At 32.8% G+C, this 15,447-nt stretch overlaps 2 protein-coding genes across 2 annotated transcripts; both read right to left on the bottom strand.

Moving 5' to 3' along the window:
- Positions 1-223: 223 nt before the first annotated feature.
- LOC127121463 (vegetative cell wall protein gp1) lies at positions 224-1,055 on the bottom strand. The gene is made up of 2 exons (XM_051051955.1): positions 412-1,055; positions 224-318 (listed from the first exon to the last, which is right to left on the bottom strand). The coding sequence occupies exons 1-2, from the start codon at positions 985-987 to the stop codon at positions 292-294; spliced, it is 603 nt and encodes a 200-aa protein (XP_050907912.1). The 5' UTR covers positions 988-1,055; the 3' UTR covers positions 224-291.
- Positions 1,056-7,552: 6,497 nt separating this feature from the next.
- Positions 7,553-7,994, bottom strand: LOC127121462 (glu S.griseus protease inhibitor). Its single transcript, XM_051051954.1, has 2 exons — positions 7,979-7,994; positions 7,553-7,895 (listed from the first exon to the last, which is right to left on the bottom strand). Exons 1-2 carry the CDS (start codon positions 7,992-7,994, stop codon positions 7,702-7,704), a joined length of 210 nt encoding a protein of 69 aa, XP_050907911.1. The 3' UTR covers positions 7,553-7,701.
- Positions 7,995-15,447: the final 7,453 nt, after the last annotated feature.

The following is a 15,447-nucleotide window of genomic DNA, read 5'->3' as shown; positions in this document are numbered from 1 at the left end:
AGAAGCATGGAAGGAGAAAAGAAGCTCTCAATATATTTTGAACTAACCACAACTTCTTGTGTAGTAATAATAGTCTCGCTTAAAAGCTTCAAATGAAATCTACACGAAAGAAACTGTATCTATGTATATCAATAAATCTACACTATATAATAGTGGTATATGATAACAAACAAACCATATTCAACATTGGTCTCAATGAAATTAAGCTAAAACTTTTGCCACAAGTTATCAATTTGGTTCAGCTTCTCATATGTGACATGTGCTTGAAACTGCTAAACCAATCCTCAGTGATCACGTCCTTCGAATAAAATAACACCCCTGAAACAATCGTTATCACACTTAGTTTTACTTCTTAAGATAATCAAGAAACATTTCTAAGAAAGAAAGAAGGAAAAAGAAAGATCAGCCTACCACCGCAAAACCTATAGCAAAGATGTCGACAATGACGAAGCTGATTATGACATTTCTGAGGTAACGTTCATGATCAGTTTGCTGCGGAGGAGAGGGCGGTCGTGGTAGTTGCGGCGGCGGAGTGGGTGGTGATTGGTACAAACTCCCAGTCTGAGCCCTAGCCCAAGGGAATAATGGTTGTGGCTGACCCTGAGGAGCTGGTGGTTGATACATAGCTTGAACCCAAGGGTACAGTGGTACGTGAGGAGTGGATGGTTGCGAAATACGAGGCGGCAATCGAAGAAAGTAGGGCGGCACCTCTCGGAGATAGTAGTGTGGATATTGAGGAGAGTCAGGTGGTGAGGGTTCTGCAGAGCTTGTAGGTGATGGTTCAGTAGAGTTTGTTGGTGATGGTTCAGGAGAGGTGTAACCTGATGAGAGAAAAGGTGGAGGTGGTTGAGGAACTCGATTTCGTAATGGAGAATCCGATGGTGGATGATGGCCAATTGAGTCCAGTTGGATGTTTCGAATGCCCGGTTGAAGAACGTCGATCGCCTTCAATCCTCGAGGTTTTGATGATCTTGGTGATCCAACCATGGTGTTCTGTGCTTTCTTTCAACTTCTTTCACAGAAACAAGAATAAAAAAGTATGCAAAATAGTGGCTTCTTCCAAGACTCAAAGATATATTTAATAATGGATTTTCAGTGTGTATCGTATACTAACTCCTTCTAACCGTTTTCTAGTTCGTTTGTTAGTTAAACTAACTGTCACTTCACTCCATCAAGTTTGATAGTTAATTAGAGTAATTAATTAGCCTAAATGATGGATTATTCTCATGTTGGAGGATTAGTGTTGTTAATCTCTTCATTACTTAGCTAAACTGGCCCTTTCACATACAAGTTTCCAACTAATAGTGTACTTCTACCTAGTAAAGTTAAGAAGGTCTTCACGGGCTAAACTCATAAGAATGTTCTCATCTTCGTCACATGCATGGATGAAGTATATTTGAAGCCTAGATATATGTGTGCAACGGCTATATTTTCATTTCAAGCTGATTAAGAGGTTTTTCTCTGCTGTAAATAGAAGCATCATTCAAACTTAAAGATCATGAATTCTCTAAACCCTAAATTGATAGTTGAGCTCGTTGTCACTCCCGACACTTCTTGAATTCTCTAACAATTGATATCAATCCTTGGTTATGTTTAGTAGAAGAGTGGGAGCGGAGCGGGATCCTAATGTGAGTTACGGCTATAGTGACGTAGGTGTCTTACACTTGAGGGAGAGATTTTTGATATTCAAGGGTAAGTTGTCAAGTTCTACATCGATCATATATATATATATATATATATATATATATATATATATATATATATATATATATATATATATATATATATATATATATATATATGAAATGTTGGTTATATAAAAAATGTGATTTATATACTTCATGTCTTAAGATTTTGAGTGGAAATATGAGATCAAGGTCTTTTAGAGGTCATTGTTACGCTCAACACTTCTCAAACTCAACAATGGTATCAGAATCATGGTTCGATTAGGTGACTCTTACCTGAGCGAAAAATTATTGTAATTCAAGTGTTATGAGATAAGTTCCACACTGACTAGAATTGAGGAAATCTCTTAGAGGCCTTTTACGTTTAACTCTTTGACGCTACGCTTCGTGAACTCCTAAATAATTTGTGGATAAATACTACTAAGTGTATTGAGTTTTATAAGCTAGAATGTCGAGTTTGATATTTTGTGTCAGTTGAGGACCTTGAGATTGTATTTTGCTTCTTATATTTCCAAGAGATAAGTGAAGGGCCTAAGAAGACACGATAACTTGTGATAGATTTTTTAGAATCAGGACATCTAGCTAAATCAGAATCAGCATAGCCATGTAGTTTAATTGGAGCAATGATGGAGTAGAAGATGTCTTTTCCTGGTGATGATTTGAGGTATCTATGAATGGTGGTGGCTGCATTGAAATGATGAGTCAAAGGTTTAGATATGAACTTACTTAAGTGTTGAACATTAAAAGAAATGGCAGGTCTGGTGTGAGTGAGGTATAAGAGTCTTCCCATAAGTCTTTTATAGTAGGAAGGATCTTCTAGGGAGTACCCTCGTTTTGGAAAATTTTAGTTGTAGGATTGAAGGGAATGACAGATGGCTTAACACCCAAGTAACTTGTATCTTAAAGTAGTTCAAGTGTGTATTTCCTTTGATTAACCATAATGCCCTATTCTGATACGGCAATTTCAAAACCAAGGAAAAACATGAGTTTGCTATGACCGTTGATGCAAAATTGGTGATCAAGAAAATGTTTGACATGTTCCATGCCTGTCATACAATTACCAACCATGATTGTATCATCAACATAAATCAAATGGTTGTGAAATGTTTGGCATATGATTTGAGATAAAGTGAATGGTATGCTCGATATTGAGTGTACCTCAAGTTAAGCATGACTAGAGATAACTTGGAATATCATTTACTGCTTGCTTGTTTCAGATCATAAATTGATTTATAAAGTTTATAGATAATAAGAGGACTTGAATTGGAAGCAGGATGGCTAGGAGGTAAGGCCATATAAACCTCTCCATTTAAATCACTGTGAAAAAAATCATTGTTAACATCAAATTTTTCAACATGCCAATGATTGATAGCATCCAAGGCAAGAAGGACTTTAACTGTGGTATGTTTGGCAACTAGAGAGAAATATCAAAGTAATCTACCCTTCTATTTGAGTGTAAACTTTGGCTACCAATTATGCTTTGTGTCTCTTAATAACGCCATCAGCTTTATACTTAATCTTGTAGATCCACCTGTAGCCAAAAATACTTTTACCTGGTGGAAGGTCAACAATGAAACAAGTATGATTCTTCTGAAAAATAAGTAACTTAGTCTTCTTGGATTGGTTCCAATAATCAACATGGGAGGCTTGTTTGTAGGTCTTTAGTTGAGTGTGTGTGGAGATAGAACAACAAAAGGTTTGGTATAAAGGTTTTCAATGTTAATAAGAAATAATATATGATAAAGGATATGCAATATTGTTAGCAAAAATATTGTTCATGTGTAAAACTAAATTACAATGAAAATCTTGTAAATATGTAGGTTTTCTAACCAGTCTAGTAGATTTTCGGAGAGAAAATGGATGGTAAGAATGTCATTGGATTGGATAAGGTGTGTGTTAGAAATTAAAGATGGTTGAAAGGGATGAATAAAGAGGAGTATGGTCAAGAGACACAAATCAAGAATCAATTAGAGTGTCTGGTTGGTTAGGCCAAGGTAAAGGGTAAGGTTGGTTATTAGGTAGAGGGTCAGGTTGATTAGGCAAAGGTTCAGTGAAAATTTCATATGAGGCAAAGGATGGGAAAGTTACATGCTCAGTGGGAGAAGAGGGTGGAACATGTTTAGGTGTTTTAAAAGGGAAAACTGACTTATAGAATATGACATTCCTAGTGACAAAGAATTTGTTTGAGGTAAGGTCATACAAAATGTATCCTTTGGTATCATCCTTACAACTCAAGAAAAATAACCTTTTGAGCCCTGAAATTAAGTTTTATTCTAGGAGCTTGTAAAAAGGTAGCATAACATCGGCAACAAAAACTTTGAGGTGGAAAGTGAAGGTGGTTCATTGTAAATCATTTCATAAGGACTTTTGTATTTAAGGAGAAGGGTAGGAAGTGTGTTGATGATGTGAATAACATATTCGGTGTTAAAGGTCCACATGGTTAAAGGGATATTGGATTTAAAGAAAAAAGACATGTCCATATTGAGAATGTGTTTATGCTTTCTCTCTACCACACCATTCTGTTGGGGAGTCTCAACACAAATTTTTGGTGAATAATGCCTTTGGATTAAAAAAGGAACCCATAGAGAATTATGAACCATTATTAATTTTGAGACATTTTAAGGTAGTGCGAAATTGTTTTTTATGTAGGCAACAAAGTTCATGAGATATGTTCTAGTTTCATACTTGGTTTTAAGAAAAATCATCCACTAATGTGAGGAAATAGTTGTGGCCTAAAAAAGATATAGTTGAAAAGGGTCCCAAAGATCACCATGCAACAAATCAAAGGGTGTAGAAGAAATAGAATTACTTAAAGGAAAAGACATTTTCTATTATTTTTTATAATATCAAGAGTTACAAGGTGACCAAGTGTTCTTAGTAGATACAAAAGGAAAGAATTTTGAAATGTCATGCAGACCAATATTAAAAGTTGACCTAGTATGTAGTTCCATAAATTAGGATTGACATTGGAAGCAAAATTGCATCCAGAGTGGTCAAACCTGATATTTGTAGTATCATATATAATGCTTTATGCAGCTTAGCTATATATACCAATCACTACCTTGAAAGAAGTCTGTAGAAAATGGCAAGAATTATAAGTGAATTTGACATATCATTTAATGGATGATGATTTAGTAGTAGAAATAATATTTACATTAAAGGAAGGAATATACAAAACATTATGAAGGGTAAGGGTTGGGCAAAGTAAGATAGAACCTATATAAGATGTGTCAGAATTGGCTTTAGAATCATCATGAACATTTTCTTACGAAGGCTTTCCTTTTATCTTGAAACCTTGAGGGTAGCCATGTTTCACAAAACAAGTGTCAATTGTGTGATTGGTCCTACCACAATGAGTGAAAAATTGGTTGGTGCCTCTATGATGGCATGTCCATTTCTATTTGTTGGGAGGGTTGGAGTTGACTTGAGAAGAATTATCCAAGAAGACTGCAAAAGAATGAGATGATTTTGAGCCATCGGGTGGATGAGGGTAAAGAAGAGGAGTAGTTATTATTCTTTCATGTTAAATGAAAAATGAGAAGAAAATATCAATACGTGGCAACAACTTCATGAGCATGATCTGGGATTTTGTTGTGTTGAAGTTCTCATTGAGACCCTTAAGAAAGCGTATAACATAGTATTGAAATTTGAAAGATATTAAAGCTATTCATGAATGTCTAAAATTTGAAAAATATCACTTTGAGAAGAGTGTGTCGTGAGTTTTTTCCAAACTCCAACTGTTGATTTGATTCAAAGATATAATCTACAAATGGATTCACTAATATAACGATGAATTCATGCAAGAACCATGGTATTGCAACGTATCTAAGGTGAATGAATATATAGGATTTGGAATTTTTGACTTAGGAAGAGTTCCATCAACAAACGTCTCCTTGTTCTATGAGATTAAGGCAATGTGCATTGAACGGACCCAAAAGTGATCATTCTTGTGATTTAAGATAGGTGAAACAAGAGTAAGGGTTGGGGTTTCATTAGGGTGAAGGTGGTAAGGGTTGGAAAAGTTGGTTGAAAAATCACCATAATTGATAAGAGTCATTGAAGAGGGACCAAAGGAAGAAGAATATTAGGTATAGAGACAAGATACGGAAATTGCTTGTGATACCATGTTAATAGAATAACTTAGAGGTTAATAAACTTAGTTTATCTATTTAGTGAATGAAAGTTACATGAGAAAATACACATTCATGATTCTCTATTAATGGAGAGATCAAGAGGAAGTTAGTTAAAAAACTAACGAACTTCCATAACTCATCCTAACCAACTCTTAACCAAAGAAAATAGTGAAAAAAAATTATTACTTCAACATCAAAAAATAGATACAATTTTAACACCCTTTTGTTAAGTCTTTTCGTTTCTTGTAATAACCTGTACCAAAACTCATGTAAATATGAGTGATGTTGTAACTGTTACATTTAAGAAATGATGACGAGAGATTCAATAAAAGTTTGTTTATTTAATTTCACTATGGTATCAATCGTATCCGTTCATCCTCGCTCCCTAACCACCTAACAAATTTGTTTTACACTTCAAAGTTTCAACTCAAAGTTCCTATGGAAACTACAACTTCAATATCAATCAAAATTTCTCCATAATATTCTTCTCTTCTTAATAGCTACTCCCTCTGTCTCATAAAAAGTGTCTCATTTTCACTTTTTCTATCTCACAAAATAATTGTCTCTTTACAATACCAATGCAACATTTATTAATATTTCTCACTATTATAACTTTATTTATTAACTTTCTCTTTCTTTAACTACTCCAGTAACTATAATTAATAAGGACATTTATGTAAATAATACTAATTTTATCATTAAAGTCAATACATCTAATCATTTTCTTAAAAACCACGCATAACTCAAATAAGATATTTATTATGAGACAGATGGAGTATTTAACTAACAATTGAACATGTAGCTGCAACGATAGATTTTCACTGAAAATCAAGATTCATTCACCAAAGATTTGGCTCAATCACAAATTATTTCATCTACCTTCACCACGTTGAACACCAATCATTCATATGGACCAAAATTATTGATCAAATTTCAAGATAAACATTACTCTCTCCGTCTCATAAAAAGTGTCTTATTTACATTTTTTTGTCTCAAAATAATTATCTTTTTACAATATCAATGCAATATTTATTACTATTTTTCTACTACCATACTCTTATTTATTAACTTTCATTTTATTCAACCACTCTTTTAACTATAATTAATAGGGGTATTCTAGTAAATGATATCAATTTTATCATCAAAATCAATACATTTAATCATTTTTTTAAGAATCGTGAATTATTCAAATAAAACACTTTTTATGAAACAGAAGGAGTATCGTCTATAGAATTAACAAGTTTAAGGGGGTGATTTTCACATAGAAAATGCATAAACTTATGGTGAATTCCCAAATTTCACCGAAGTTCAAGGATGATCAAAATCGTAAAAATGTATCATCTCATAAATTTGAGTTATAGATTATTCAAGACCAGACTCTATTCATATGGTTATTATCAAATATCTATGAATTTGTATTGCCTAGGATTCGCTCGTGTAAACATGCATTTGAGAGATTTGGGATAAAATTCTCAAATACTCAACTCTCAAATAATATCTCAAGTTCGCTAATTCATGCAAAGTTGAAATCAACAAAGAAAAAAATTTGTTCGATAATTTGAATATTTTATTGAGAATAAAAATTGTTGTTGATTCTTTCCTTGCCGTTGGAGATTTTATTTCAGAACAATATCAAATCGATTCAATTCTTTATGATCTTCTTGAATAGTATAATCCATTTGTAATGAAGATGTACGAAGATGTTAATACTTTGTGACGAAGAAGCTCTCAGAATATTTTTAATGGCTCTTTTATTCATGTAGTGTTTAAATTAGACATCACATCACATCATAATGCCATAATAAGAAACACAAACTTCCAAACTGAGAAACAAACAACAAAACATTCATTATTCAAACATGATTAATTGCTTCGTGATTGGATTAACCAATAATAGGCACTCGTGCTACAACATCTTGTTTATCAACAAACACACGAACTCTGTCACACCTGAAATCAGTGGTAACTACTGAATCTTCTGGTAAAGTGCTTGCACTCACGCTCGAATTCTCATTCATGATTATTTGTGCTGCTGCTTCTCCATTGATTCCAACCAATTCTGGCCACGACTTTTTACCTACAATTAATACATTCAATAACAATGAATTATTACTCAATATATAGTGATTAATTAAAATTTATATGCTTATAGTTAATTACCCTTGCAACTCGACATGTTTTCTTCTTCTTGGTTTACCTTTTGATGTGCTAAAACATGATGCAGCTTAGTGCTTTTTATAGGAGAGGATTCATTAAAAGTAATTTTTATTTGTCATAAGAAATTAAAAATAGCCGGCTAGCCAAGGTTTTCTTATTTCGAATTTAAGTATATATATGCTTTTTGTTTCATACAACATTTGGTGAGAAGTGGATGTTAGGACAAAAATATAAGTCACTTAAATACCAACAAAGCTATACTTTGGATTTGGACGGCATAATTGCATCATGTTTATAAATTATATCGATCACTTTTTTATTTTAATTTTTATTTTATTTTATTTGTACTTATGAAAATATAATAGAGATGACCATGTTTACGAAAACAATAATTGTATGAGAATTTATATTTGTTGATTATGTGAAAATTGAATGAATGTCCCCATTTTACATATTGGAATATAAATAGGCCAGAAACTTCCCAACGACTAATCGTCATTCCGTTCAATTGGGATTTTCCCATTCAACATTCCCGAACACATGAGGTCTGAGAAAGGAGGAGTGATTTAAATAAGGTAAACAGTGATCTCTTCCCATACGAGACTTGTAAAGGCGAGTCTCTCAGGCGAGATTTGCAAAGGAGTCCACCTCAATAACTTTTACGCTTTGATGACTTCTCGACAAGTGTATCGATAGTATCGCAGTAATAAAAAGATTGAATTCACAAAGACTGTTTTTTTAACAAGACAAGATGTGTGAAATGTATAGAAAATAGTAAAAGGGGATTTTCGAGTTTGCAATGCGAAAAGTAATTAAGTATTTAAACATAATGATAAAAACGGTCATGTTGTGTTTAGAATCCCCGGTTTCTGTATTGTTGATGTTTGATGCCTTATATGAATGATCTTATCACTATAACCCCGCGATGAATTAACAAAACCGCTATAATGGATCCCTCGCGAAATAACTCACTAATCACTACCCGGAGCTTCTTATCCCTATTCCACCAACGTAAACAGGATTAGACGATGCACAAAACGTTAACTCCATATGCCACTACTCGGGGTCTCATATTCTTATTCATCCAGCGTAAGTATAACAATTGTCATAGGTCCAACACATAGACTAATGGTGAGTATTCCATATGTGCTCGCAATCAATTTAAAAGAATATCTCACATAAAAAGCATTAAGAACAATAAGCAATTCAATAAGATTATAGATCAAAAGATTCATACAAAGTCAAATCAACATATTACCCAACAATATTGAAATAAGTTCATCATAACACAACCTAACTTAGAGGAGCTTAGCTACTCATAATTCAGATTACAATACCAAAAACGATAGATGAAAATAGCATGTGAACTCCCTTGAACTAATTCCCTTAAATGGTTTCTAATGCCCTAAAAATCACCCTTGATGCTGTAAAAATCGTGATTTGCTCTCCAAAGTTCGTAACTCTTACCAAAGTGCATAATTTTCCCTTAAAAAGAGCTCATAGTGAATCAGACGCGTCAGAAAAAGCCAAGAAAATGAGTCATCGCACGCGCGATAGTGTGTGTGATTTTTCCCGAAGTTGTACTCTTATGCTTCCTTTTTCACCTAAATATTCACTAAGTCCAATTTCTTCATACTTAGTTAGTTTCTTCCTTATCCTTTGATCTTCTTTCTTCATTTTAACTCATCTTTTACTTGTTTTGATTCGATTCTTCGACTAAGTTCATGCAATGACGGACTGTCATCACAACCCCAAACTTGAATCGCTGTTTTTTCTCAAGTAACTCGCATGCAACTTCACATTTCAGTAGAAAATAAGTCGCACAATAACAATCAAACATTACCAAATTAAAATTTTCTTTTACCTGACCATCGATCTAGCTTACAAACTCTATCCGACAAATTCGGAAAGCGTCCTCAAACATTGACGAGTGCTAAACTTGTCTCTCAGCTCACTTTGACTCACTAAATGGATAAGGGCATCTCTCAATCAACATGCAAAATAAATTATGCTTAGCTTGATTATGTTCTAATATAATTCATCACAGAAATCACAACACACACATTAAAGGTCTTTTTAGGTTGTTACTGGATTTATGTTTGGGTAGGATATTTTTAAGAAATTAGGTTTAAACATTTGGAGTTAGGTGCCTAGTTCTCCTTCTATCACCATACCTCTTTGTTCCTTCTTACACTTACATTTTTTTTCTTTTCTCTTTTCTTTTTTGAAGTGTTTTTTTCACTTCTTATTTCCTCATAATTTTTGAACTTTTGGCCAATTTTCTCTAGTACCCAAACCCCAAACTTAAAACTTTGCTCACTTCCAAGAGCAACCCCAAACTTAATCTTTTTCATATACTTTAGAAATTATACTTCTATAACTCCAAAGAGATGGTGGAAAGAAAAGATCTTTCGAGTCATATGGCTAAGAATTTTAGGCTATGTCATCGAAAGAAAGGATAAACTAAAAGTGGTTAGCAATGGATGTACCTATTGCTACATGGTGGTTTAAAAAGGCTCAAAGTTATAAACAAAAAACTGTCTCATTGTGTGTCAGTCAAACTAGATGAACTTAATCGGAAATAGATCAAACTAGATAAAATAATAATGCATGGATACACTCAAAAATAAAGAAACGTGAACAATGGAATTAATTTGGCTCAAAACTTACTAGTTGAGGTATCTGTAGGTTTAGTACAGGTCTGTTAATTCTTTTCTCATCATTTTCCTTCAAGTTGCAAGTTTCTATTTTGATGATCAAGTTTCTTTTGGATCATTTGTTCAATACTAAAGTGTTAAACTTGCAAATCTGAAAAGAAAAGAAAAAACAAACATCTACAAACTTGTTCATTAAAATCGCATAAATAGTCATGGAAGAGGCATGCTCGAGTAGCTAATTCCTCTCTTTGAAGGTCTCGAATATTAATAACGTAAATCATGAAAAACAAAAAAGAAACTGGTTATAACTGATGTTTTGCCTCCCATTAAGCGCTTATTTAAGGTCCTAAGCTTGACCTTTTGATTTTTGTGTTAAGGTTGCATATATGACACGAAAAATACATCATTCTTCTTCTTCCTTTTGTTTGATAGGAATTTCATCACTTTCAGGAATTGGAAGTTTTTCTTCCATATTTTCTTCAGTTTGATAGTATCAAACAAGGCATAAATCTCATTCAATACTTCATCTATTTCTTCTCTTTTATCGGCCTTGTAGCTAGGTGTAAGACTATTTTTTTTTTGAAGATCTTGTAGTTGGACATCTATGTCTAAACGAATTATTGAAATTGAAGCTTCATCTAAAACAAGACAATCTTCACCTTGTATTCTGGCTCTTTTCCCACATATCTTTTTCACCTTTGTTGCTTTTATTCTTGCTTGTATTTATTTATCAGGTGTTGTGTACTTTTCTTATTCTTTCTCTTTTTCAACTACCCCCTTCATTGACTACCTCGTATTCCTGCTTGAATTCTCGTTCAATTTCCTGATCTTTAGACTATCTAAACTATTTCCATTGAAATACCCACTAGATCTCAGTTTTAATACTAGTTAGCTTGATACTTATACTAAATATGGCTTGATACTTCATAGGGTTTCTTGCTGCCTGTTGATTTTCCGGAAATTGAATTGAGTAATATGTATGAAGTGGGTTAAGGTTTCTTCCAATTTAGATGATGAATCCTCCTTCCATAATTGCTCAGTGTTGACGTAAGGTTCTGATTCAAAATATTTTATGCAAACTTTTAAATTAGAGTTTCTGGTCCATGTTCCTTTGTATGAGCTATGAACTTTGCTAAAGTAACAACTATTTCCTCTTGCATGATTGTCTAGACCTTGCATCCAAACAAAACTGAAAATACCTTAGTAGCACAGCACTAAAAAAAATTAAACAAGAATAGAACTAAAAGAACAAGAAATAGAAAAGAAAAATTAAGAAGAAACAAGAATAAAATATTTACAAATTAAAATATTTATAATTGAAAACAAAAATAAAAAAACTAAATGTTGCACAAGCGTCGCCTTGTTGAAATATCAACAGTCCCCGGGAACAGTGTCAAAAACTTGATGACTTCTCGGAAAGTATACCGATAGTATCACAATAATAAAAAGTTTGAATCCACGGGGACTGCTTTTTAACAAGACAATATGTGTGCAATGTATAGAAAATAGTAAAAGGGGATTTTCGAGTTTGCAATGCAAAAGTAATTAAGTGTTTAAACGGAATGAAAAAAATGGCTAGGTTGTGTTTAGAATCCCCTATTTATCTATTATTGATGTTTGATGCCTTATATAAACGATCTTATCACTATAATCCCACGGTGAATTAACAAAACCGCTATAGCCGATCCCTCGTGAAATAAGTCACTAATCACTACTCGGAGCTTCCTATCCTTTGTCCCTAAGCGTAAGCATGATTAGTAGATGCACATAATGTTAATTCCCTGTACCACTACTCGGGGTCTCCTATTCATATTCAACCAATGTAAGTACAATAATTGCCCTAGGTCCAACACATAGACTAATGGTCAGTATTCCCTATGTGCCCATAATCAATTTAAAAGAGTATCTAACATAAAAAAGCATTAACAACAATAAGAAATTGAATAGGATTATACATCAAAAGGCTCATACAAAGTCAAATCAATATATTACCAAAAAATATTGAAATATGTTCATCATAACACAGCCTAACCAAAAGAAGTTTAGCTACTCATAATTCAGATTATAATACCAAAAATGATAGATGAAAATAGCATGTGAATTCCCTTGAAGTAATGGCCTCCAATGGCTTCCAATGCCCTAAAAATCACCCTTGATGTTGTAAAAATCGTGATATTCTCTCCAAAATTTGTAACCCTTACCAAAGTACATAATTTCCCCTTGAAAAGAGCTCAGAATGGATCAGACACATCAGAAAAAGGAGTCATCGCGCGCGCGATGCATCATTTATGTCATTATTGCGCGTGATGTTGCACGATGGTGCGTGTGATTCTTCATACTTGGCTATTTTTCCTCATTATTCGGTCTTCTTTCTTTATTTTAGCTCATCTTTCACTTATTTTAATCCGATTCTTCGATTAAATTCATGCAATGATGGGCTGTCATCACAACCCCTAACTTGAATCGTTACTTGTCCCCAAGTAACTCCCCTGCAACTGCACATTTCAACAGAAAACAAGTCGCACAATAACAATCGAACATTACCAAATTTGTGAGACATATGGGAAGGGAGAAGTGATTTAAATCTGTGAGACATTGACCTTTTTCTAGGAAAACACATCCTTGAGATGAAAATTAGGAGGCAAGTTACTCAAGCGTAGCTTAGGTGAGTCCCATAAACGTTGATTGAGGCAACTCCCTCAAGCTTTGTCTAGGGCGATTCCTTCTTAAGGGTCCAATAACATTTCCTAATGATGTGGCAAGGATCCCTTATAAGGGTCCAACAATATTGCCCAATAAGGCGACAAAGATGCCTAATAAGGGTTCATCAGTATTATCTAATAAGACAGTAGGGATGCTTTTGTAGGGGTTCAACAATTTATATATTGATAACGCGACAACCATCCATGGTAAGGGTCGCATAATATTGTCTAATAACGCGATAATGATCCCTTTATAAGGGTACAACAATGTATTTCCTAATAAGGCGGTAATTATCCCTTCGTAAGGGTCCAATGATATTGCCTAATGAGGAGACAAGGATCCCTAATAAGCCTCCAACAATTTGCCTAATAATGCGACAAGAATACTTGATAAGGGTTCTTCAGTGTTGTCTAATAAAGGCTTCAAAGATGCATTTGTAAGGGTCCAACATTGTATAGCCTAATAAGAGGGCAAGGATCCCTAACAATGGTCATGTTTCACTTTCTAATAAGGTGAAACAAATTCCTTTTTAAAGGTCCAAAAATGTATAGTCTGATAATGGAACAAATATTTCTTCATAAGGGTCCAACAATATTTTGTAATGAGGCGGCAATGATAATGACCCAACAATATTATCTAATATCGTGGCAAGCATTCCTTGGAAGAACCCAATAATATTAACCCAATAATATTTCCTAATGAAACAGTAAGGATCCTTGTTAACTCATCATATTCATGATTTGTTTTTCTTCATACTTTCAATTTAAAAAGTCGCAATCTTCTTTATTTTTGGAGGTGAATTTCATTCTTGACAATAACACTGAGACGTGTGAATATGCTTATCATACAGGAAAAATCATTCTCATCATTACAAGAAGAATATTATATAAGGAATATGAATAGAGTTACCAAAAGATATCATGGAAGGAATATTGTATCAGTTTTTATTTTGATATAAAACAGCTCTTGATTCTGATATAAATGTTGGTTTAAATTATGATTAATAGTAGTTTGGTTTCATTTTGATATATCAATCTTGATTTTAATATTAAAAATTTATTTTAATTATGATTAATAGCATTTTGTTTTAATTCTAATAGAACATGTTAAAAAGTGCTTTAATTGGTATAAATTATGTTTAATAGCAGATTAGTTTTTATTCTGATATATCAGTTTTCTATTTTAATTCAAAATTTGATTTAAATTATGATTAATAACACTTTGTTTTTATTTTGATATGGCAATTTTGAATCTGATATAAAAATTTGTCTAAATTATGATTAATATCATTCTGTTTTTATTCTCATAGAATTTGGTAGAAATTTAGTTTATTTGATATAAATTATTTTTAATAGCGTATTGTTTTATGATATAGCATTTTTATTATGAAACCAAAAATTGGTTTAAGTTATAATTAATATCAATTTGTTGTTCTCATTCTAAGATAACAGTTTTGATTCTAATATTAAAATTGAGCTAAATTATGATTAATCACACTTTATATTTTTACTCCGATAAAACTTGTTAGAAAATTGATTTCATTAATATAAATTATGTTTAATAGTAGATTGCTTTTATTCTTGATATAGCAGTTATTTATTCTAATACTGAAATTTTGTTTGATTGTTATTAGAAAATTTGTTTAATTGGTATAAACTATGTTTAATAGCGTATGTTACTGATATAGCATTTTTTATTCGGATACAAAAAATTGGTTTGAATTATTATTAATATCAACTTTTTCAACTACTCTTACACGTTCTCCACGCGTGTCCAACTATCTCCTCCACATTCAAATTGTCTTCAAAACTCAAGATTTCACCTTATCGCCTTTGTTGAAAGAGTTTACGTGTGACAATTCTTTACTTGCTAGTTCCAGATTTCAAAACACTCTCTCCACTTATTAGATAAGCAAAAGAGAAGCTTTCTTGGATTCATTCATTTTCTCTCTCTCTCTCCTTTCATATCTCTCAATTCTCTCTTTCTAGTGCATTTGAGTGTAAGGAATGTTCGAAATATAAATAGAAAAAAGTCGTCATCAAATTTTATTTGTTATAAATAAAAAATACCAATAAAATCAACGAAAAACAAAAAGAAATGATCGTCGCAACC

The sequence above is a fragment of the Lathyrus oleraceus genome, chromosome 2 (genome assembly GCF_024323335.1).
Source record: "Lathyrus oleraceus cultivar Zhongwan6 chromosome 2, CAAS_Psat_ZW6_1.0, whole genome shotgun sequence".
Taxonomy (NCBI): domain Eukaryota; kingdom Viridiplantae; phylum Streptophyta; class Magnoliopsida; order Fabales; family Fabaceae; genus Lathyrus; species Lathyrus oleraceus.
This window is presented reverse-complemented; position numbering and strand designations above follow the sequence as displayed.

What these genes read in the sequence shown, in the direction of transcription:
- LOC127121463 (XM_051051955.1), bottom strand. Translation starts at nt 987, where the DNA reads ATGGTTGGATCACCAAGATCATCAAAACCTCGAGGATTGAAGGCGATC. An exon ending in TTGCTATAGGTTTTGCGGTG is followed by an intron (nt 319 to 411) that starts GTAGGCTGATCT and finishes CGATTGTTTCAG; the next exon opens with GGGTGTTATTTTATTCGAAG.